General features: G+C 41.3%; 2 protein-coding genes across 2 annotated transcripts; one reads left to right on the forward strand and one right to left on the reverse strand.

The window, feature by feature from the left end:
- The first annotated feature begins 2,657 nt into the window (after positions 1–2,657).
- Positions 2,658–9,051, forward strand: notum1b (notum, palmitoleoyl-protein carboxylesterase b). Its single transcript, XM_054604528.1, has 11 exons — positions 2,658–2,983; positions 4,294–4,346; positions 4,525–4,620; positions 5,221–5,281; positions 5,916–5,974; positions 6,778–6,880; positions 6,992–7,183; positions 7,289–7,386; positions 7,479–7,626; positions 7,842–7,889; positions 8,399–9,051. The coding sequence occupies exons 1-11, from the start codon at positions 2,658–2,660 to the stop codon at positions 8,733–8,735; spliced, it is 1,521 nt and encodes a 506-aa protein (XP_054460503.1). The 3' UTR covers positions 8,736–9,051.
- A 145-nt stretch (positions 9,052–9,196) lies between these two features.
- On the reverse strand, positions 9,197–24,526 carry tmc6b (transmembrane channel-like 6b). The gene is made up of 21 exons (XM_054604262.1): positions 24,411–24,526; positions 20,680–20,856; positions 19,800–19,930; positions 18,701–18,862; positions 17,508–17,672; positions 17,294–17,402; positions 17,111–17,195; positions 15,806–16,063; positions 14,831–15,045; positions 14,557–14,701; positions 14,233–14,388; positions 13,413–13,591; positions 13,223–13,313; positions 12,960–13,057; positions 12,761–12,856; positions 12,594–12,669; positions 11,961–12,094; positions 10,882–11,058; positions 10,579–10,657; positions 10,359–10,445; positions 9,197–10,261 (listed from the first exon to the last, which is right to left on the reverse strand). Exons 2-21 carry the CDS (start codon positions 20,733–20,735, stop codon positions 10,247–10,249), a joined length of 2,514 nt encoding a protein of 837 aa, XP_054460237.1. The 5' UTR covers positions 20,736–20,856; positions 24,411–24,526; the 3' UTR covers positions 9,197–10,246.
- Between the last annotated feature and the right edge of the window lie 472 nt (positions 24,527–24,998).

Here is a 24,998-nt window from a genome sequence, read left to right on the forward strand (position 1 = left end):
CGTAATTTGACCATATAACCATCATCATTTGAAAATTATTTTATTTGAATAATACTTTAAAAAATTCTAAACCAAAAGGTTCCATTTCCACTTAACAAATGGATGCAGAGATTTTGTAAAGTTAAATATCTTTATTGGGATTTAAGATATCAGTTCAAATCAAAATAAGGGTCATCATTTGTATGCAAAACAACATGAAGATCATTATTGTTGTCCTGACCTTTAGTAGCCTATAACCTATTCAAAAGCATGATTTTACAAAACACAATCAACTAGCATCTAGACTATGAATCAGCCTAAACAAGCCTACATTAAGTGCAGTGGCCCTCATAAGAGAAGAAGATCGATCCTGTCTGTACACTGGCAACAACACATCCAATCTGTTCCCCATATGGCCGACTTCATATATACTTCATATAGACAGACGACCTGCACCGACATATAGAGAATCAAGGCCGTTTTCTCTCAGCATGAATCAAGTTGGATCAAAGCAGGAATCAGACTGAACAGACAACACAACACGTTTTGCCAACAGATGGAGAGGTGTGAAGCTGGAGCTTCAGAGGGCATACAACTGACTGAGTACCCACTGTTGCAACATTTAGAATCAGAGTCCACCTGAAAGAGAGAGAGAGAGAGAGAGAGAGAGAGAGAGAGAGAGAGAGAGAGAGAGAGAGAGAGAGAGAGAGAGAGAGAGAGAGAGAGAGAGAGGTGAATACAGTCCTCAGTTCTGGAGGGAAATTACCACAGTCTGAATAAACAAACAAACAATCAGTTTCCTTCCTCACTCTGCAACTTCAAAACTGCCTTGATGGAGTGCAAAAGAACAAAAAGGCATCTGTGTCTTTTCACAACATCTTCACCAAAAAGCCTTTAATCATTTATGAATGAATGGCAACAAATGCACTTGTTAAAAACAGAATTTCCTCCTTTGCAAAACCGCAAAACCTATCAAAGTTTTTTTTTTTTAATGGCAGTGTTGCTGAACGTCAGACTTCGAGATGGATGCTGGATCTGGTTTAAATCAGTTTCTTTTGAAGTGAATAAAAAGAAAGCTTTTATATATTGGATCAATATATGACACGTTAGATTCAGGACAGAATTCAAAGAGACTACAAGTTCCTAAAAAAAAGTGGTTTGGATGAGGAAAAGAAACGTGGAACCTGGAAATCTTTGAACAAACAACTTTGGCCACCTCTCAATCAAGGTGCTTCAACCTCATCATGTTGAAACCAGAAAAGCCTTTCATGGCATTAACAATGAAGAAGTAGTGAATGGCAGCCTGAGGAAGGAGACCACTGAAGTGAAGGCCAGCCCTCAGGATTCAGTTTCCTTGGAGTAAAAGTTGATGAGCTGCTCTGAACCTTGATGGGAAAGCTTGTACTGAACACATTACATTACATTACATTACATTACAGTCATTTAGCAGACGCTTTTATCCAAAGCGACTTACAGGAAGTGTATTCAACATAGGTATTCAAGAGAACTACTAGTCACCAGAAGTCATAAGTGCATCTCCTTTCTTAAACAAGCATCTTAAAGCATAAACCAGAGCAAAAGTATAGTGCAGAGGCAAATTAATACGAAAACAATAATTGCAACAGACTAATACGAATATAATAAGTGCTACAAACTACTACGAATAGGATAAGTGCAGTAAACAGATACGAATGCAATAAGTGCAGCGAACTGATACGAATACAGTAAATGCAACAACTAGGGCGTACTTGTAGGGCGGCTGTGGCGTAGTGGAGAGCAAGGTAGTTCTCCAATCAGAGGGTCGGTGGTTCGATACCCGGCTTCAGCAGTCGATGTGTCCTTGGGCAAGACACTTAACCCCAAGTTGCTCCTGAAGGCTTGCCATCGGTGTGGACTGGATGATGAATGTTAGTTAGAGTCTGATGGTGGCACCTTGCATGGTAGCCTGTCATCAGTGTGTGAATGGGTGAATGATATGTAATATACTACTGAATGTAAGTCGCTTTGGATAAAAGTAATGTAACTAATACGAATGCAATACACCATATTGGTTTCTAATCCATACCTGTGAAAAGCATTTGAGAGGACTCTCCTCTATAAGATTAAACATGTGCATCACTGGAAACGTGTCTGTGTTGGAGCCTCCTGTCCAACTGCGGTTCTCCCTCACACACACCATATTCAATCAAAGGCTCTTCAAAGGCATCGTGGTCGTAGGATGACACTACATCAAAGAGACCATGGAGTGAACCCGGCTGACTGGGCGTGCTCCTGGTGTGAGACCGACGATAATAACGAGGAGTGAGAAGAGGAGGAGGGCTTCAAATAAAACCCCACTTCATCCACAGCTTGTGAGAGCCTGGACCGAGACTCAAGAGTGAAGACTTGGCTGAGCGTCTGGCTCCAGGGACTTCCAAGAACTGGCTCCATGATTTTTTGTTTTTTTCTTGTTTTAGGATTAAAATGACGCATCTGAGGTGAATTTAAAAGCATCTCTCCATCTCTCAAGGCAGCATGGAGAACCATAGCCTGAGTTCACTCTGCACACCTTTCCTGAGCGAGAACTTCAGAAAGGTCTCCATGTGCTTTCAAAGGACTTCTAACGACTCTTAAAAAAGTATTCTGTGGTTTTATTGAAGTTGCACCTTTTGAGATACTTGTTCCAGTGACATTGAGACATGCAGAGCCGGGGTGTGGTGAGGACTTGGGCCGGTCCGTCCTCCTGCTTGCTGCTGCTCTTCATCCACATGAGCTCACCGGTGGAGCCGAGGAGCCAAAGTCGACGAGCTCAGCCGCCTCAGGAGCACAGGGATCGGGTGGGAGGAGGAGAGAGCTTCCCCTTAGACTTCACAGCCGTGGAGGGCAACATGGACAACTTCATGGTCCAGATAAAGAACTTGGCTCAGTCGCTGTACCCGTGTTCTGCGCAGAAGCTGGACCAAGACATGAAGTTGCACTTATTGAAGAACGCAACTGTGACTTGCAACGACGGGTCAGCAGCAGGGTAAGTGAGAGGGATGAGCTGCAACTGGACTGTGTCAATAATTCAGAACATGGCACTTAAAAGACCAGTGTTGGTATGTGGTGGGGCTTTTTTGGGGTGGTGGGTTAAAGCCATCAAGATGGAGAGGCTTATTCTGCTCTGCTTCACCAAACGTCCCATTTGTTTTACTGTGGTGGGTTAGTTACCTGCCCTTCAGTCCATTTTCACTCCTGATGTTACCAGAATGGATCAAAGCACCAGATCAGAGTGAGGCGAACGCTTCCAACCCAGCAGGGATGATTTAGATTTGAATCAGATGGACTAAAGTTGTTGAGTCTGATTGTTGCAATTTACCCAGACTGATAAAGATCGATTGTAACCAATGATAGTTTTTGCTACAGAGGAACAAATATAAGAATCATAAAGACTTTCATATTAATCCACCTAGTTGGACTTGGGCAGTCTTCGTTATGGACTGAAACACATCTCACAATCATCTCTCTGTACCAAAAAGGTTTCCAAGTCAGACAACAGTTTTGATCACCATTGTGAGCTGTCATTCTCAGCAGCTACTGTACAAGTGAAAAGTAACTTACTCAAAGTAAAGTGTGTCTTCAGAAGGCTCACTTGCGTCGACTGCTGTGCATCCAGCAGACCTGTGCAATATCCCCACTTTAAGTCAAATTTGCACACACAAAAAGTGACGTGATGGATACAGGGCATCATTCCAGAGCACCAAGTGTTGTGCCAATCAATTCAATATGATCTGAAAACTTGCAGAAATAATAAATCTCAGTACTTCTGTTGATATAGACATAAAGGATGTCTATTGGACATGAATACTATCTCATGACTCCTGTATCATTAACGGGTGAAGCTAAAGGCATTTTTGACAGTAATATAACAGACTAACTGATTGGTGTGCTTTGATTTAATGTCAAACAGGATTTAATTACCAGTTCATTAAATAGGATCAAGTCACCAATAAAATAAAACGCTGTAATTGTGTGAATAAGAGGGACCTTTCCATATGCCACCCAAGCTGTCAAGCCTCTGTGATTGTGTGTGCTGCCAACACCTCGATGAGTTTCCTCTGCTCATGTTTTTTTCCTTTTCTGTTGTTAAATAATCAATTTTAGCTGTTAAAGCCACTAAGCAAATTCCTGCTGGGATGTATTTTAGCGGTGTGATCAGAGCCAAATCTTTCATGTCAGGAGGATCAAAGGAAGCATACCTACTGTGGAGCTTGTGTGTGTGTGTGTGTGTGTATTAATCTGTGTGTGCATGTGCTTAACACATTCACAGTGATTTGCTTGGGCACTCTCACACAGGTACTACATCAAGGAGTCTAAAGGCAGCAAGAGGTGGCTGCTGTTCTTAGAAGGTGAGGATGAACCCTAACACAGATGTAGAGCTTATTACAGTGAAACACAGCTCTATGTAGCATGTTAACAAGTGTGTGTGTGTGTGTGTGTGTGTGTGTGTGTGTGTGTGTGTGTGTGTGTGTGTGTGTGTGTGTGTGTGTGTGTGTGTGTGTGTGTGTGTGTGTGTGTGTTGTTCAGGTGGATGGTACTGTTTCAACAAGCAGACCTGTGACAGCAGGTATGAGACGATGAAGAGACTGATGAGCTCCACCAAGTGGCCGCAAACCAGAACAGGTAACAAGACACGCACACACACAAAATGTCATGCAGTGTGTGTGTGCAGCACATTCAATGCACATATCAGACAGCGTCAGTTCCTGCAGCTTTTGCAAACTCTCTGTGCAGCCCCACTGAGTTTTTTTGCCTTCCCCAGTAAAAAAAATAAAAATAAATGCCCTGAATGAAGGAGATTCATAGTCATGTTTGTGTTTCCTCTTTAGCTGAGTTTGCATTAATCTTTAAAAGTCAAACCCTCTGGTTTTTCCCCCTCCGGCCATCAGGGGACTACTTGTTTGTTTATGACTCTCTCTCTCTCTCTCTCCACTACCCTCTCTGTATATGATTTACACCGGTGGCCAGAGCAGCAGCCACAGAGCTCTTCAATGGCTGCATGTAATTACTGACCGAAGCAGGAAAAGTTAATGACTTATTGACCACAGGGAAAACACACACACACAGATACAGTAAACACACACTTCAGCATACATCAAACACACTATACATCATGGTTGGTGAATTTCATAAAGTAGCCTACGATTTGAACCTATTTTACGATGAGGACATTTTATCCAGAGAGGGAAGTCAATGTTGGATCTTATCTTCTTTGTCTCACAGGAACAGGAATCCTGTCTCCTCAGCCAGAGGAGAACCCTCACTGGTGGAACGCAAACATGGTGTAAGAACTCGTGTCTTTCACTGTGTGTCAAAATATGATTTTTTTTTATTAAACAAAAGCAATGGTCTTTACTGCGTTACATGTATGTGTTTGCATTCCACTACAAGCTTCAACCTGTAGTGCTAACGTTTATATAATATGACGCTATGATCAGGTGTTAAAACTACTGTTACTTCACATGGACCATCTACAAAAGTGAAGTACTTCTTACAGGTCAATAGTTTAGCACTGACGGTGACTTTTCTTTATAGAATTTACATTTTTATACTAAGCCTTTACTTCTCTGCACTTATTAAAGTTATTTAAGTCAAGACTTTAAATGCTAGTTCCAGTTACAATTAGAAAATATAAGACATAATGATTGTTTTTGCCATTTATAATCCTTTCATACATAAAAACAATGACCACTCGGGCCTTCAACAGTCTGATCCTGTTTTGTTCCAGCAGCTACTTGTCATTGTTACATAAGAAAAGATGCACACTCATCACATCCCACAACAGCTTTTTGTCTTTGAACACACACTTTGTTTGTATTCAGTCTACCATTACACAGCCAGGTTGGCTGTTATTTGTACAACTGTTGCATCTGTCAGCTGTCAGTGAAATGCTCTCTCTCTCTCTCTCTCTATTGTAGCTTAATCCCGTACTGCTCCAGTGATGTGTGGAGCGGAGCCACACCGAAGACAGATCACAGTAAGACACAATAAAACATCTGTGAGCTTGTAGATCTGCTGTGCGAGCAAGGAGCAAGTGAGCAGACAGATCAGAGATCAGTTTTATGTGTCTATGTTGTGTGGCAGCTTTGTCTTTTAGCTCTTATATCAACTTTACAGTCTTGAACTTCGTCCATAACTTTAACCATGTCTGACTCATTATATTGTTTTTGTGTTCCACACTTGGCAGGTTTATGAATAACACAACACACAAGTTGTGCAGAGATCCCAGTTTCTGAGTTATATATAGAACCAAACTTATCAATTGAATTTCCTAAATTATTCCTATTACTTTCAAATTGCCATAGCTTAAAGCATAAAACTAGATGATAATTGTCTAGTTGAGTATAATTTAATGTGATCTGTCAGGTGCCTTTTGGAGAATGGATGAATGAATGGGCTTCTTGCATTTAATCCTGTAAAATAAGCACATAATAAACCTTATTTTCTTACTCATCGTGAGAACAATTGGAACATTCAGGCTCCCTCATGTGGCCAAAAGGTGTACTGAAGCTATAAATATTATATAATTATAATATATAAAAACACTATATAATTTATTTGGCGACCCTGTTAAAATCTCTTGTGACTCACCTGTAAATCCAGTCCTTTGGAATTGCTGTATGTGAATTCTCTACATGATTTCTATTTTAAGTGTAAACTGTCTTTCTCTTGCCCCGGTGTTCAGCAGCTGTATAATACAGATGTAGAGTTCATAGTCAGAGCGAGGAGTGTGTCATGTGGCTCTATGTTACTAAATAACAAACACATATTTGTTCTCAGGTGATTATGCGTTCATGGGCTCTCTGATCATCAAGGAGGTGGTGAATGAGCTGCTGACTAAAGGTCTGGACAACGCTAAGGTCCTGCTTCTGGCAGGAAGCAGGTCAGTTCAGCACATAATGTGTGTGTGTGTTCGTTTCTTACTGTATGTGTGTGTGTTTCACCAAAGATAGCACTCACTCTCACCCTCTGATCTGACTCTTCCTGTCACCAGTGCGGGCGGTACGGGTGTCCTGCTGAACGTGGACCAGGTTGCAGAGCAGCTGGAGACGCTGGGCCACCGAGGGGTTCAGGTCAGGGGCCTGGCCGACTCCGGATGGTTCCTGGACAACAAACAGTACAAATTCACAGACTGCCTGGACACCATCAGCTGTGCCCCCACTGAGGCCATAAAGAGAGGCATCAGGTAGGACAGGTGATAGCAGGGAGATGGTAGTTCATGGATTGGTGGAGGTTTAGAAGTTCAGGTTCATGAGCAGCACAGATTTAGTAAAGTGGTGATACTTTGCAGGTACTGGGGCGGTTTGGTGCCAGAGAGCTGCAGACAGGCTCATGTGGGAGAGGAGTGGAACTGTTTCTTTGGATATAAAGTCTTCCCCACGTTAAAAAGTGAGTGCTCCTCCACATGGCTGACGACAGAGAGTGAGTCACCTGAAGTCTGACCTGCAGTGCGTCCTCTCTCTCTCTCTCTCCCCGTCCAGGCCCGGTGTTTGTGGTGCAGTGGCTGTTTGACGAGGCCCAGCTGACGGTCGACAACATCCACCTGACCGGGCAGCCCGTCCACGAGGGCCAGTGGAGATACATACAGAACCTGGGACAGGAGCTGAGGAGCACGCTACGCGACGTACCGTAAGACTGACACACCACACGTAAGACACACACACACACACACACACACACACACACACACACACACACACACACACACACACACACACACACACACACACACACACACACACACACACACACACACACACACACACACACACACACACACACACACACACAGTAAAGTAACAGAGACTGTTTTGATGACTGTGATTCTGTGTTTTGAATGGCAGGGCGATGTTTTCTCCGGCCTGTCTGTCCCATGAACTCATCACTAGAACGTAAGTAAATAAAACTTTCTAACACATTTTAAAGGTTCTCTCCATTAATAACAAATTAAAATGCTCTGCTGCTAATTCAATATTACAAATAAAGCATTATTGTCTATTAATTTGCATCATAGCATCGATGTTGACAGAAAAATGACTAGACATTGCCAAATAAATGTCTTGAGATTTCTTAGAAACAGTGTCACTGTTGCATAGTTTGTCCACCAGAGGGCACTGACAGGCTTAATTGTCAATTTTAAAATGTTCCCACTGAAAACATTTGTAACAATTCCTAAAAGCGAGTTTAAGGATCCATATTAAACTTGTTCATGTATGTTATGTTTATGTAAAAAAGGTCAGTCACAGCTACCATATCACACAATTGTGTTACATTATACTTAATCCTAATGAAAATGCCCATAATCATTTAAAACAGTAGACAAATATTGTATGCAAATATGCAGATTTCACATTGTAATAACATAAATGACTCTCTTCACTCTGTCTTCCCGTCCCTGCAGCTACTGGATGGACATCCAGGTGAAAGGCACCTCTCTGCCCAGAGCCCTCCACTGCTGGGACCGAAGCCTCCACGACAACAACCACATCAACGGCAGCAACCGCAACCACCAAAAGCACCAGACGCCACCAGCGAGGGGTTGCCCTCTGCATTTGATTGACAGCTGCCCGTGGCCTCACTGTAATCCCTCCTGCCCGACTATTCGCGACCAGCTGACGGGACAGGAGATGAGCGTGATCCAGTTCCTGAAGCACATGGGCTTCGACGTGCAGAAGATGGCCCAGCAGCAGGGGATGGACCCCAAGAAGCTACTGGGCATGCTCAATAACGGGAGCTGAGAAGCTTTTCTCTAAGGTGCAGAAATGTTAGCAAGCAGTTCTGCAGAGATAACAAGATGCTGAACTTCAGTGGAAGACATCAGGAGCATGAAAACTTAACTCTAATGAGAAAACTGTCAATTCTCCAAACATTGTGCTCCATCAACGACAAACAAGACTCAACTTATTAAAAAAGGCAAATTACTCAAAAACTCAAAAGTGCCTGATAAGTTCTGGGAACGTTGATTTGAATACAATCAAACTAGAACGTTGTTGCTGTTCTTGTTGAACTGTTTAAATACAACATAGACAGATATATTCTGTAGACATGCTATTATTAAGGTGTACACAAATACAACGAAAGGTGGGTACAGTGTGTGTGTGTATATATATATATATATATATATATATATATATACACACAGTAAATATATGTACCATACTATATGTATGTGGGGATTTGGTGCGGTCACCTCATCGCCTTCAGAGATCCATCTATGGTGCTGCTGTTTCTATCCTCATCCAAATATGCTGCTTTTTCTAATTCTGGAAAATTAATTTAATGGGTAATATTTACTAATAAAAGTTACAAATATTGAGATTATTACTTTGTTCTTCAGGGTACTTAAAAGTGAAAAAAAATATTTTTCTACTGAGAATATCTTGTATATTGTATCTTAGAGTCAGATACAGTTAGCTACTGTAACAGTGTCTCCATACATTTTACTTTTGTATTTGCATGTTTACTTGATATATTATAAGTAACTATAAGTACTATTAATGCCAATAGTACAAATTGTATCCATGTAATTTTCACACTGTTGAGTTTCTAACAAATTGTGTTTTTGTGCTGTAGTAGTGCCCACACTTTATAAAAGTATTACAAGTACGTGCTGGTAGGATAAAACATAATTTAATTACTACAGTATGACAATACAGTGGCAGTTGTCACCCTAAAGGAGCAACTCAGAAAACCGGGAATAAAAATAGAAAAACATATGTTTCCAGTATTATCATACTCACACCCACAACATCCAAACTTCACCTTATGTACAACATACATACTAATAAAATGATTTACAAAAATGTAAGCATTAAAAAAAACATTGTATACAACATACAGTTTTTTGCACAAGAAATAATTATAAAACCTATTTGTTCACAGTTGATATGAAAGTGCTTTTATGAGATGACTGAGATCCATGTGAACTGATTTACTTCAGTTATTCTGTCCGCCTGTAACATTGAACTTCCTAAAGTTTGAGTTCAGTGCTGTTCATCTATAAACATCACCGTATAAAGCAGACAGCTTTGTTCACCTGATGATTCCACTTGGTTTGTTTTGCCTCACTACAAACAGTCCAGCCAGTAAAATCTTAATCAAATTTAAAATGAATGTTACATTTGGATTTGGTCATATATACAGTTGTCCTTCCTTGTTATTATTCCAGTTATATCCGTGCTGGTCAGAGATTTCTCCAGATCTCAGTGCTCATAGAATTGAGCAGGTTTGTCTCTTGGAGGTTGGGATCTCAATAGCAGGAGTCCTGAAGGAGAATAATAACAAAAACACACACATGAGGTAAGAGGAGGCCAGCGTATAAAGATTGTCTTAGTAAAGCACCAGAGCAAAAAAAGACTGACCTGACTGGTGAGTCTTCGAGCAGGGGTTCGTTTCTGCTCGTGGATAGACTGGAGGCGAGTGATCACAAACTTCTTATCCTCTCCCTCCTGAGCAGAGAGGTGACAAAGCACACCGTCAACCAGATTGATCAAAAAGCAAGAAATATCAGGAAAACCTTTTTTATTTATCTGTATATTGACAGAGAGAGAAACAGAGCGGTTTATATGTATGTTGTCTTACGTTTTCTATCTGCTCCTGTAATAATCCTATGATCTTCCTTTGACCGTCCACCACCTGACTGTAGAAGTAGATGACAATCCTGGTGGGAAGAACCGACAGAGAGCGTCAGATAAATACAACCGGCACTGAAGGAAAACACTCATGATACTCAATAATGGATCAGTATGATGGGGTACTGCTGTTTGCTTTATGACTGATAGAGCTGAAGAAGGATGGTCCTGGGTTACGGCAGATCAGAGTCAGTATGTGCAGTATCTACGTGTGTGTGTCTGTGTGTGTCTGTGTTTGTGTGTGTGTACTCACAGGAAGATGCCTGCTCCCACAAACAGGAAGAAGGGGTTTTCCACCAGGTAGGAGTGAGCCCTGGCCAGCACAGACAGGTTGGGATTATCTTTTTCCATTGCTTCCACCCATCGCTTCCCCGCCTGGATCATCGTTTTGAGCTCGCGGAACGGGCCGCACGATGAGGAGGGCGTGAGGCTGACGACAGATGTTGAGACAACATTAATAATCAGTGCTCAAAGAATATTAGACTACAGGTATCCTTAGCAACAGTACCTCTTCTTGACACTATGTTACCAGTTAACTCTCAATTGTCAAACAGATATGACCATGGGTTAAAATGGCTACGACCATTCTTTAAAAATGAGATGATTTGAGCATGAGTCATCAGCAGTGGACCTTTAAAAGACCGCAGCTCCTTGACTCCAGTTCACTTTTGCTGTTGGATACCGGATAAACTAACATTCCAACCAACCTCTTCATCTCTTCCCTGGAGTAAACAAGCAAGGAGTAGTTCTTTGCAACACACTTCTTTGGGCCAAGCCATTGGCCCATTCTGAATGGGCACCAGCGCCAAATGGCCACACTCCAAACAACCACGTCCTGAACAGGCTCTTCACTAAGGTTGAAAATAGTTATAAAAGCATTCATGTTTTCTTCCAAGTGAATGTTAATTTCTATATGCACTCTAAATAAAAACATTGTGTGTTAGCAAGCCATGTAAATTAAAGCAGTGGTGCACTTCAGCCTCTTGTGGACGAAATTAGTATTACAACAACAAACACTTATTAATGGTCCTGACAAAAATTATTTTATACCAGACAAAAATATTTTTTTATAACTAAAAAAATCATTTTTTCACCTGTTCTTAAGTCATAAACACAGCGGAGAACACTATTTTCAAGACTTAGAAAATGGATCAGAAGATTTTTTCCCCCTAACTTGCCTCTCTGGACGTCCGTAGACAGTTTGTGTGCATACAGTATGTGTTTATTAGTATTAAATGAGGTGTCCTCTAAGGCAACTTGTCTTACAAACTTTAATAAGAAAATTATTATTTTTGGTTAGGATGGATTAACGGCACAAAGATGTGTGTTTACCTCCACATGGTGTACGTGACACACACAGAGGCACCGAGGAAGGAGGGGAAGCAGAGGAGAGTGATGAAGACAGTGGTCATCTGGCTGACTCTGTACGGCTTCCTGGGGGCCTGACAGTTCATCATCACGCTGCTCTGTGGGGAGAAAAAACAGAGACCGGAGTCCAGGGTCAGCGCCTCGATCACCAGAAATCAGACAGTACTAGGGGTCCACGAAGAGCTACGATTTTGTTGTCAAACTACTGTTGTCGAGGTCACAGATGACTTTCATACATCAGACAAAAAGTCAAATGGAAAAATGAAATCAGAGCTTTAACAATTATCACATAAAAAAATACTTTATTAATCGATGTGGATACACATATTGTGTACGACACATACTGTGATACTGACACAATTTGCAGACAGCGAGGATGCAAACAGATAAAGAGTTAAAAGAAGACAAAAAGTTCCTGGAGGCACACCACAACAGAAAATCATTTTCAAGCATAACTTTAAGAAATAACAGAGGAAATTAAAGGATTTATTGTTCTAACATAAGTAACTTATAAGTAACTTCCAAAACCTTTTTTTCTTTATTTCAGTTTAAGCTTTTATTATGAGTATTGAAATCTAATTGTATCCATTTAAGTACCTTTTTAATGTAGAATAGCAGCAAGAGTTTGAGAATCTGCACTGCAGGCAGGAGAGGAGTGAAGAGAACACCCAACCTGAAAAACACAAAGTTCATTGTCATTACACAAGAACTATTTGACTTGACTGAACAAGACTGTGTGTACATCTTAACAGTGAGTTTGGTACCAGGCCAATGTCTGTCCGTAGATGAGCTCAAGGACGTTCCTGGCGATATCAAACACTGGCTTCCTCCTCCTCTTCAGCGCCTTCTCAGAAAACAACCTGTAGACAACAAGAGGAAGTGAGTTTAAAGGCTCTCGTGTTTTAAGCACGAATGAATTTGAAAACTTAATGCAAACTTTGCTACAAAAAAAGAAAATATGACCTCCAAAGAAACTCTCCAAACAAGGTGTCCAGTAGAGTGAAGATGAATTCCATAAGTAGGAAACGATAAAGCTCCTGGCCAACAAAACTCTCCCAGCACTGGACACAATATTATCAAAACAGAACAGAGTCATCCATTAAAGAAATACCACTCTCAGGAACACAAATAATCAAGATAATCAATATTCCTCAACACTGCTGTGACAAAAAACAGTGTCTGCTCTGGTAGCATTGCAGTAATAGTGATGTATTGTCATTTTTTACCTTCAGTCCAATACTTTCAGGCTCAGCAGCCACCCGACCCAGCCAGTGGTAGCACAGGACTCCAAGCACGCTTACTTTCAACATCAAGTTTCTAGAAACACAGACAGCGCACATCATGTTATCATCAGTACGGCACTTTCCTAAACTCTGACATCTGCGACGTCTCAAAATGCAGCTCCTCTGCACTTACCTGCTGATGGCGACATATGTGCGTACAGAAGGTGACTCGTAGTCCTCCATCCAGGCTGCGAGGTTGAACAGGCCGGGCAGCAGCAGGTTGATGAGGGAGACGACCACGGGGAGAGCCAGCAGGCTGGCCTCATCCAACAAGGGGTTCTGGGTGGCATTACGAGAGCTATGCTTGAGGTTCTGTTGGGGAGAGAAAACGACGATATGCTCTTTAATGTTACTGTCCACACTTCTATCATCTTCCAGAAATATCTTCTTGAATACTGTCTATTTTTGCAGATTTCCGTAATTCTACTCTAAACAACCAACACACAGCATGTATCTTTTACTTATACTACTATTGAAATCAAAAAGTGATGTGTTACAAAACGCTGTGGCAGTAGAAGCTCCAAAGCGTGCGGCGAGGGAATATAAACAAATTAATTTAGATGCATATTGGTAGGCAGTGATGAATGAGGGTAAGAAGAGTATTTTGGTCAATACAGCTGACAGAGACGTGACACACATCTAAAGGGTTTTTCTCCTTTTTTTTTTCTCATTTATTTGGGAAGGTGGCCCTGGTAATTTATTTAACAATCAAAAGTGGGCCTTAAGGTAAGGGTGAGAAGCCCTGGTATAAAGATTTGATTGGATGACAATCTGACAGAAATGAAATACGGTCACCAGTAAGGACATACTGTATAACGGCTGCTCTAAGAAACAAAGACCAAAGACTGCATAATAAAGGAAAACAAATACAGCCTGAAGTCTGAGCATTCACCAATAAAAATGTAAATCCTTATGAAATGTTGACTTTGGACCCTGAAACCACCCGGCCTCACCTGAAGCATGAAATCAGAGAAGTAGTAAATAGCGAGCACACAGGCGGTGGTGCTCGCTATGCAGATAGCCCATGCCAGGCCATGAACCGTCAGTCTCCACACTTTCTGGCACACAGTGTTCTTGACATGCTTATGATTAACCTCTGCTAGCAGCTCCTAGAGAGGGCAGAGGAAGGACAAAGAGAAAGGGACAGAGGAGGAATTATGTGAGGGAACCAGAAGGAAAAGATCATCACATTCCTACCTGACACTATGTGACAAAGAAGGGGACAAAGAGAGGGATGATTTGTTTTTGTAAATTCAAGTGCGTGTGCTTTCATGTACCTTGAGCTGGGTGCAGATATTCTCAGACATGAGTTTGACAGACGTTTTCTTAATGACCTTGAAGTCCCAGGAGCTGAAGACCTTAATGGCCAAAATACTGTGAGATTTGTCGATTCGGAAGCTCTGACCAAACGACTTTGACATGCTGTTGGGAAATCGCACATTAGCAGGCTTCATGAGATATTACAACATAAAAAAAAAAACATTTCATGTAAGTACAGTGTGTGTTAGGACATGCATTTTAACTTAAAGTATAAACACAACAACACTGTACCTGTACACAAGAATGATACATGTGACGAAGAAAGACACTCCTATGGTGAAAAAGTATGCAAGTGGCATGTTGTAGGGGGGGTGCTTGGACACACAGTCCAGCCTGGTTCCATTGGACATAGAGATGTTCTGCCCTCCAGCAACATCCCTGCAGCTCCTACTCAGCGTGTAGTTACAGTAGTATCCGTAGTACATCACTGAGTCCGAGAAGTAGCCCTGAGACAAAAGGAGATAGAGAGAGACAGTCATTTATGCAACAATTTATTTGCTTCATTCAATAATATTTGGAGTGGATCAAAACCTGCAAGGAGAATTTCATTATATACCCTATTAGTATATATTTAGACTTAAAAGATCCCCTGTAATCACTTTCAAACTCCTAAAAGATACTCTGCTTTGAATCATTTATTTGTGTCTCGAATGACAAAATATATACAAAATATATCTTCTCCTTCTCCACTGTTAATTTATTTTATGAATAAGCACATATTTTTTGTGTCAGTTGTTTAACTGCTGGACAAAAGATGCCTCCTTCTTCTCTGAAAAGCCTATTTTCAACAGATGTGGACTGGAGGTTTCAAGTTTTCTGTTCTCTCTTGTGTAAGTTGTGTATCGAACCATAATTGTTTTTCGAACAACTTGTTGTGATGTTAAAATATTCCTTGCCTTAAACTGAGATTTAAGGGGAGCACAGAGAAACTTCCCGCTTCAGCAGATTAAAGCGAAAACATCCTTCTTGCGTCAAACCATTCAGTACTGTGAGGCTCAAACATCAAAGTGAGGTAACCGTTTTAGTGGAGGGGGAATTTGATTCCATCTGTTTAAAAGATGGCTTTGTTATTGGAAACTCATCATACAGGCCTAAAGCGTCTGGATACATCGAGAATGTGGCGGGTGTTTTTTTACAAACTGAGTGCTGATAGCGTGTGAGCGTTACAGGTGTCGCAATAACATGTTACAACAGCACACAGCTCACCGCTCCAGTGAGGAGCTCCAGTCCAGAGAAGGGGCGTCTCCCGGCGGGCAGCACTGGAGGGTGCACCGCCTGAGGCAGAACCATGAAGGTACCCGTCACCAGGAACAGGAAGAGGTTGAAGAAGAGTAGGGTCTTAAGGAACAGGAAGTAGGAGAGGACACCAGTGCCAAAACGCCCGCTCACTCTCTTCAGCGCTACTTGCCACAGATGGAGGGAGTGCAGGAAGGACAGCCAGCTGTACCAACTCTGCCTCGCACCCTGGGAGGAGAACGTATGGGAGAACAGGAAGAGAGAAAGTCACTGTTATCTCTAAATCAACCATCACTTCCTTTAACATTGCATTATGTATTATTATTTAAGAAAAACAAATAGTGACACAGAAACTTATCCATGTTCTACAAAAAGTGACTCACAATGCAGCAGTACAATCCGGGCAAAATGTACACACATGTTCATCATTTAGATTCTGAGAGCTGTGACTCACGCCCTCAGAGCCAGATAAACGTTTGGGCAACAGAGCGATTACACCACCTTGATAACAACACCTACAGGAAATACTGACATCCAACTAAATAAATAAATTTACACGTCTTTGAGAATTCACAGCACACTTTATGTGTACAGACAGTCAAAAATGTGTTGAAATAGAAACAATCGTGACGTTATTGTGTCTAGACAGATGATGTGAGGATGACATGCAAGAAATGGAACACAAACCAAAACCGTCACAATACCCCCACTGTGTACAAAGAGCAAAGCAACTACCTGTCAGTGAATCACGTGTCAGTGGGATGACTCTGCTACTGGATCAAGCTCTTTATTGTAAATTACGCTCACTATACTAATTTTATGCTACTGTAAAAAGCAACAATCATCTTTCTTACAAAATGTTTCAACACTTTGAATTAGATTTAATTTGCTTTAGTGCTGACAATAATACTGTCTAATCAGCTTACCTAAATTACATCTCATTTCAATCATTAATTTCATGAGTTGTCGTTATGTTTTCCACAATGTGGAGTGTGCATAAAAGGGCTGTAACTCAATGAGAGGACAAGTTGCATAATATTATAAGTGTACTTTCCAAATATAACATCTACAAACTTCGTATGATACAATCAAATAAAGAAACTATAGAACAGTTAGTAAATGGACTTTGATTTGACCAGGGGCAATTAGAAACATAAACTGGTATAGTATCTAGACACCCTGTCAGAGGTAGAAGGACTCGGTGTCCACCTGTGGGGAAACTAAATACAGGAAGCAGAGCATAGGAAGATGTTTCTGGTGGTGTAAGTGACTTACAATGATGATGTAATATTTGAGTCGACTGCAGCAGGGGATCTGACTGCCAGGAATTGTGCGTTTCTCCTTTTGTAAAGCTAAGCTCCTGAAGACAGAGAGACACAGAGACAGAGTCAGACTGATACATGAAAAAACACAGTGAATGAACAGGAATAATGATAATATTAAAAGCACCACATCTACCTGAGTTCACTCTTCTCAGCCACATTGAGAGGCATCTCTCGGAGCATCCTGATTCTGTCGCTCACTGAGAGGTTCTGCAGGTTGTTCACCAAACGTTCCCTCTTACTCACTGTAACAAACACACACACACAGGGGCAGCGTTGGTTACATTATAAACTTTGTCAAACACAGATGAGTTCTTGTTTTAAGTGTCTCATCACATCGTTCGCCTCACCCTCTGCGCCCTCTGTGTCCGTACTGTCGGCCTCTATGCCGTAGCCTCGTATGCTCGGCCTGGCAGAGCGAGAGAAGTCTCGGATGGCGGGTCTGCTCTGCCTGCGTCTCCGGAGCTGCATGGTCCTGTTGTAGTACTGAGAGATGATGGCGCCCCTGTTGCGACCTGACAGAGGAATAGGATCAGACTGTTCAGAGATGGATTCAACAGTATTTACTGCCTATGAGGAACTCCGCCAACACTGAATCAACAACTTCTTGATGCGCTAAAGACAATGGCCTCAGGATTTGACATCTATATCTCTAGTCTTCTCATAGTTTTGAATTTAATACCAAATCATGACAAAAAAAACTACAATGGTTGAGTCCAACGAAGGACACAAACCAGGGACGTTGCGTTTCATGAACAGCGTCTTAACAACAGCAAAACTGGTTATAAAATGTTGATTTAGAAAGACTTCATGTGGCTGTTTGCAGTTTGATGTTCATGGTTTAACCAACAAAAAGATCATGTGGCACAGCTTGGGAAATCAGATAACTTTCGAATAATTTTCAACAACAAGCTGTGGCACCTGACCGGCCACAGACGCTGACAGGAAGATGACAGACAAACTGCTTCCCCATGAAACTCTGCTCAACTGAAACTAATTGTTTCTATATTTTATACTGTAGCTCAACACATGCAGCATCAACAGGTTCAACAGAACTAACTCATGCAACCAAGGTACCTTACATTTGTTGGTTACATATGGTATCATACGTACTTTCAACAGGAGCATCGATCAATTAGAATACAGTGTTTTCTGTGAGGTGAAACTTTATGACCCCCAAAGGTTCATTTTTAGGAACTATGATAAACAGCATTGTTCTCAGCGGCGATACATTCTCCACAGGGCTTTGAATGGTTTTCAACAAATCAAGGGTGGTAGAAGGTTTCTTCACCTTCAGAGGAGCTTGACATATTTAAGTGGTATTACAATTACAAATATTACAATAACAAACTGCTCAGTCCTACACCACATTGCTACATCCTTTAACATCAGGATGTGTCCCTGCTGCAAAGGAATGTTTTACCAACATTTCTACCCCTATTTACTCAGCGGGACTCAATAATGATTGGAACATTTCTGTAAAAACTAAATCATTCATCAAATTGTTCACTCAGTATTTTCTCTGGCCTGCTGCAGGACTCACCGATTGTGCGACTGGGCATGGAGGACAGGATCCTCATGGTTGCTGAGGACCAATGTTGACCGATGAGGGGGTCTCCCTGTCCTTCATCATCCTCCATGTCCCTTCCTCCCTGCCTCCTTCCCTCATACTCAGGTCCGGGGCTGGACAGGTAGGCTACATCGTCTGTGGAATTAGAAGAAAAAGAAAAAACACATTAAAAAAGATCATCACTGCTGGGAATGACAGAGAAAATTAAATATTACATATTTAACCTAAACATCTATAATGTTAGGATGTGGTGGACAAAAGATGTTTTTGATCAGTGACATTAGGTGACGGTGGGAAAATAATGACCAAAAAGAGAGACACAGACGAGTTAAATGAGTTAAAACAAGTTTAACTTGTTTCTTTTTGTAACGTTTAAGACCAGAAATTGACATTTAAGCCATATCAAAATATCACCATAACCAAAACCCAGTTATCATGATATCAGAGTTATGTTCACATAATGTTGTGCATGTTGACATGCACATACGTGCTCCTAAACACAGGTTGCTATCTAATAGACTTTTGTGCTTAGGAAGGTTCCTTATTGAGTGAAATTACTAGGAGGTATCTAAGTAGCAGTCAAGAAAAGGATCTGGTCATATACTCTAAATGCTAAGGAAAAGTTCTTCAGTGCTTCTTTTCTTATCCCCTTTATCATATGAGTCACTGGACCATTGTTTACGAAAAGGAAAGGAGACACTGCCTTCCAACAATTCCTGTCGCCAGCAGTATTTAACGCGTCGCACCATTCAGCCAAAATAACGCTGTTTCATTGTTCACTGGGGATTTATTGGAACATTTCTCTTAGGAGGTGCGATTCTATTTTGGACAGGAGTCCTTACTTGAATGGTACAGCATCAAGTTTGTCATTGTACTCATTTTCAATATGTTGGATAAAGTTACTTAAAGACAAAAACATCTGGCAGGCCTAGTGTAAGAGCAGTCTGATTCTCTGAGCACCATGGTTGTTGTTTCTTAAGACTTCTGAATTCTCCTTCATATCTTGCCTTGACCTCATGATGTTTCTCTTTGAGGTCAAGGAAAAGTGGTTAGGAAATGACACAGGACGTACCTCGACCCTCCTCGTCCAGTTGTCTCTGCAGCTGCTGCAGCTCAAAGGCGTCGGACGGTCCTCCATTCTGACTCTGCTCTGCGATCAGCTGGCTGAAAGAGTCATGAACCCCTTCCTCATCTATTGGGCTCCTGACAGACGGGACACAAGTACAGATATTAAGACAGAAAAAATGACTATTCGGGCTCAGAGAGCCTGTGCTTTGAGGACTGTTGGTCACTTACTACACCACAGATAAACCCCAATGACCTTGTGACTCAGTCTCATGGGGGGAAACTGCAACCCAAACAGCCCAGGAAAGGCCTGTGAAGTCATTTTCATTCATTTGTGGGCAGCACAGCCCAGATTGCCTTCAGTGTGATCCTCTTCCTGCGCTATCTAGATGTACTGTCAAAGACAACTGGACTGATTGTTTTTGTCTTTCAGCAAGATGAAAAAAAACACAACAAAATACAGCAGGTACAGTTCCTATTACTTTTACGCAGATAGCACAAGAAGAGGGCTGCACAGAAGCCATCAGGCCTGTACTGTTTTCAAATGGAAGCATTCACTCTCGCAGAGATAGACTCTAAGCAAAGACAGCATATTCAAACACATTTTAAACAAACAAATATGAGTATTTTTATGAAGACAATGAAGTGGAGGTTTGTAGTTGGTCACATGGTTTAAAAGACATAGATAAAAGCCTTGGGACGGTGCACATTATGATCTGCCTTCCCGTTTAGTGTCTAACCAGACATCAAAGAGTGAAGCTAATCCTGTCATCTCGGTTCCGTATTTCCATCCCACCCTAACAACCCTTCAATTTAAATAGCGCCAGGTTGAAATAGAAAAACCAAACACCAAAACTGAGGAAAAAAAAAAAAAAAAAAAAACTTACTCCAGTCCAGCTTCCATGAAAGGGTGGTTCAGGTCAAAGTTAACATTTCGAGCCATTCTTCGTCTCCTCTGAAAGTCTTGATCCGTCTGCCTCTTTGTCGACCAATTGCGAAAAAGGATCACACCCTCTCCTGCACAGACCTGCGCTCCACTCCCACCATGGTGTCTATTAGTCTACCTGAGAGAGGAGGGGGGAAAGGGAGGGGGGAGGCGGGGCGATGGGAAGTGAGTGAATTACAGGTAAGGGGAAAATGCCAACAGACTTCCTTGGAATTTGAACGCTCTTGGTCATGTTAGTGCTTGTCCTGCGCACATTTTTAACTGCATAGTGAGGAGACGAACAGTGCACGTTGACTGTGCAAATGACTGTAATGTAATGTAATGCATGTATACAACATGCCGTCAACATCCAAAAGCCCTTTAGGATCAGTGTGAGCCGACGTTGACTCATGGAGTTGAGGGATTAGGTCATTTTGTCCACTCATGAGAGCCCCATTGTGGCACTGCTTATAATAAGGACTGTGGTTCAGAGTCAGATAGCCCAGTGTCACCAGTGAAATGAATATTCATGGATGGAGACAGAATGATGCATTGTCAGTGTTACGCAGTCAGAGTAGGTCATATGAGGTTTGGAGGAAGCACGCTAGTTCCTCTGTCTTTATGCAGATTTGAAGGGCTCCACTTCTATCCAAAATCTGTTTTCAGTTATGGGCAACCATCTCATAAACATTCATCAAAGAGACCCAGAGAGGACATGTTCTGGTGTTTTAAAACATGATCACAGAAGTTATAAAATAAATGGGATTCAAGGAAATTGTATCCAGATTTTCACTGGAGACTAATAAAACCTTTGTATACAGATTTGTTATCCAAGCCTGCCTTCTTAAAGCAAAGCAAACCTTGGAATAAATAAAAGACAATCAACAACTATAAATCCTGCTAAGCGATGGCTTTTTGGAAATCATAGTAGAACATAAAAAAAGCTGATTTGATTATATATCCACTTACCTCACAGTTAGGATTAACTTTGAAAATGTTACTTTTAGGATAAGCAATTGACGGAATATACCTTGAGATGACTGGTTTCTTGAAAATCAGAGATTTTGCTATGCTGTTTATACTGTGGCGGTTTTCTATTTGATATCTTTGGATTTATGAGGCCATATAGGCAATGATGCAAATCAATGAGCAGGACTTTGTATGGAACTTTGCATTAATATGCCAACATAAATTATTTTTTTCTAGTCACAACCATTTATCCTTAATAATTGTATCCATATTCAATGTATCAATTAATTTGAAAGAAAATAAAAATATCTATACCATGATTGACTGCCATTTAGCTTGTATCAAACTCACTTTTTTTGACTCCAAAATAACAGATTTTCTATAATCACTTATAGTCAATAAATGACAACATTGATTATGACCCAGTGGCCCTGTTTGAAGGATGCTAGAAAAGAGCTTAGCCCTGTAGTATATTTTACTTACTGGATGTCTATGGGAACGGGTAGCAGCTTTTTCCCAAAGATGATTATCTGACTATGACTATCTGGGCCGCCGCCTACATACTTCAGTTCAAAGTTCAGTGTCAAAATACTTGAGGTCACATTAACGTCAGATCCACTTCCTGTTTACATGCACCCTCAGCAGAGAAAGAAGTTCATAGTGATGTGCTGTTGGATTTAGTTTGTTCCAGTGAAAAGATCTAAGGGTCGAGGGTTTGCTCGTTGGTACACAAACGTATTTCCCCTGCTTATATACCTATGCAGAGAGGTGCTACTTGACCCCACAGACATCCAGTAATTAAGATAAACTAGGTTAAGCTTGCCGTTCAAAAAAACCTTCAAACTGCACACAGACATAAGACATTCAAGAGTTTGTCTCATTCTCAGTAAGTCAAAACAACAGTAAAATTCCCCTCAAATGTAACTATTGCTTAACCGTAAACATGGAAGTTAAGTTCCCAGTAAGCTGCTCCTACATCGATTGCGTAGACTGTGCACTCAGACTCACTGCAAAGGCTTTAAGATTCAAACATCAACCACATCACAAGCTGTTGGTTGTTAACTGTGTAAGTATGAGATTGGCACTTTAGCTCAGGGTGGAGGTCTTTCTGGTTCTGGTTCTGAGGGAGTATATGACATCAGCTGCATGCATGAAGCAGGCACAGCTCTGTATATCAGCCAACACACTGACTACATGACCGAACGCCTGAGAAATGTCCCTCTACCACCATCAATGTTAATCCTTCTTTTGTGCCCGTTCTATTCAGGCCCTGTTATGGCAATCTATTGCACACATCTGTTTTTTCTTCTCTCTCACACACACACTTTTTTCATTACCTGACGTTTCCCGGATCATGTTACACTTTTCTTTATGGACCATTTCCTATTCCATGTATTTGTTTTTTGTTTTTTTTGTGTGTGATTTAATTTCTGTCCCACTTCTGTAGGACACAAAAACAAACACAACGCCTTCACACACCACTGTGTATCATTCTTTAACATTGTGCATTAAGCCTTGTTGTGACTTTTTGTGCCTTATTATGATGTCTGTTTATGTGATTATTGGTATTAAAGAAGTGCTCTGAGACTGTACAGTCGGGGCGGGAAATTAAGGGGGTGGGACAAACACTCAGCACACCCTGACAGGGGGTCACAGCTGAGCTGCACCATTGCCAAATAAAATAAGCTGGGAAAACAAAATGGGGGATAACAGAACACAGATGGGTGATACAATGGGAGTTTAGGTTTGGTAAGTAAATAAGAGAAAATTGTTCCTTCAAAAAAGGAAATAAGTAGAATGAAATGCACAGAAGTGCAGTATAATCAAGACACAAGGAAGACATCTCTGACCATAAATGAAAACACTGATAAACATCATATACATGTGTGAACCTTATCCAGTGGAGAAGCCAGAGGGCAGTTATAAGCAGATATGAGGGTGAGGCATAGGGTGAAGTGAAGGGAGGGGTGAGAAGGAATCTGTCCACTCTGACAGCTTTCAACAACTGCATGGGAATCAGTTCCCAGAATGCTGTGGGAAAAAAAAACAATAGAGGGAGCAGGGAAGCACAAAGCTACAGCAAACATTGTGGTAGATATAGTCTTTCACTACCCTCATGTTATCTGTTAGGCATCACAGTTTGCCTCAGGAAAGACAGTAAGAATATGTAGACGAATAAATAAGCAATTCTGTGTTTTAGTACAAATCAAGCAAAACTTATAACATGCTTATGGGAATGCAGATCTAAAAAGGGTGCAGAGCATAGTAGCAGGCTGCTCACAGGGGAGATGAGCACAGACTAAAGAAACAATGTGCATGCAATTAACTCGACTTTGCTGTCTCTAACACGGTCAGGCATGCATGTGCATACACAAGTACACTGTTACTGCACCCTGAGGCCCATAGCACTGCATGCCTCTCTGCCTTCATCCAAAATAAGAACACAAAATTATAGGTTCCATGTCGGCTACGAGCCAGAGACCAGAGGCTCTGCTGCTAAAACACAAGATGTGACAAGAAAAGTTCAAGAGATCTTCCACAACAAACCAACCTGCAATAGAAGACACAAAGCTCATTCACCAAAAGATTGTGAATCTCACAAGAACTTCTGCAGACTTTACTGCAGAACAAACTCACATCCCAGAGTGACACACACACACACTTTGTTCCTTTAAAAACAAGACAACACATCAATGAGTTTCATTAAGTTTACAAATGTTTTACCTTCGAGGTGACAACAAAGCTGCGGGGTCTTTGGGAGTCCAAAGGCGGACCAGTGTTGTTCATTCACCCGTTCAGTAACTTGACAAACCCGTGAGTCCTGTTCGCTACAATGTCAGTCAAAATAGACTCCACGCTCAGTCGGACAGCGGGGGAGAAACCATTCACTCAGAGGGATGTTGGCTTTCTACCTTTCTTTCCAAACGAAACCGTACAAAGCGAGAACTGAACCTTCAGTCACATGTACAAATACACACTCTTAAAACAGTCGTGCTTTCCAAAACATAGATGATCTGAACATATTTACCAGCTGCTGGTCCAGAGGTGAGGTCAGTGTGTACCCCCCACATGGTCGACACTCTTGGTTCAGTCCTATTCAGGCCTGAAATCATCATTTGTCTACTCAAACAAAACAAAAGTACACAAAGGCAGTCTAACCCAAACTTATCGAGACAGTCAAATACATTTGACATATGAGTAGTTACATGACCTACACATAGTTAGTCCATGCTGAAACTTAATACAAACTTAACTTGAAGTAAAGTAAGTTATTACATAACACACCTGGTGAAGATAAATGGTTTACAACCA

This window comes from Anoplopoma fimbria, chromosome 9, assembly GCF_027596085.1.
Source record: "Anoplopoma fimbria isolate UVic2021 breed Golden Eagle Sablefish chromosome 9, Afim_UVic_2022, whole genome shotgun sequence".
Classification (NCBI taxonomy): domain Eukaryota; kingdom Metazoa; phylum Chordata; class Actinopteri; order Perciformes; family Anoplopomatidae; genus Anoplopoma; species Anoplopoma fimbria.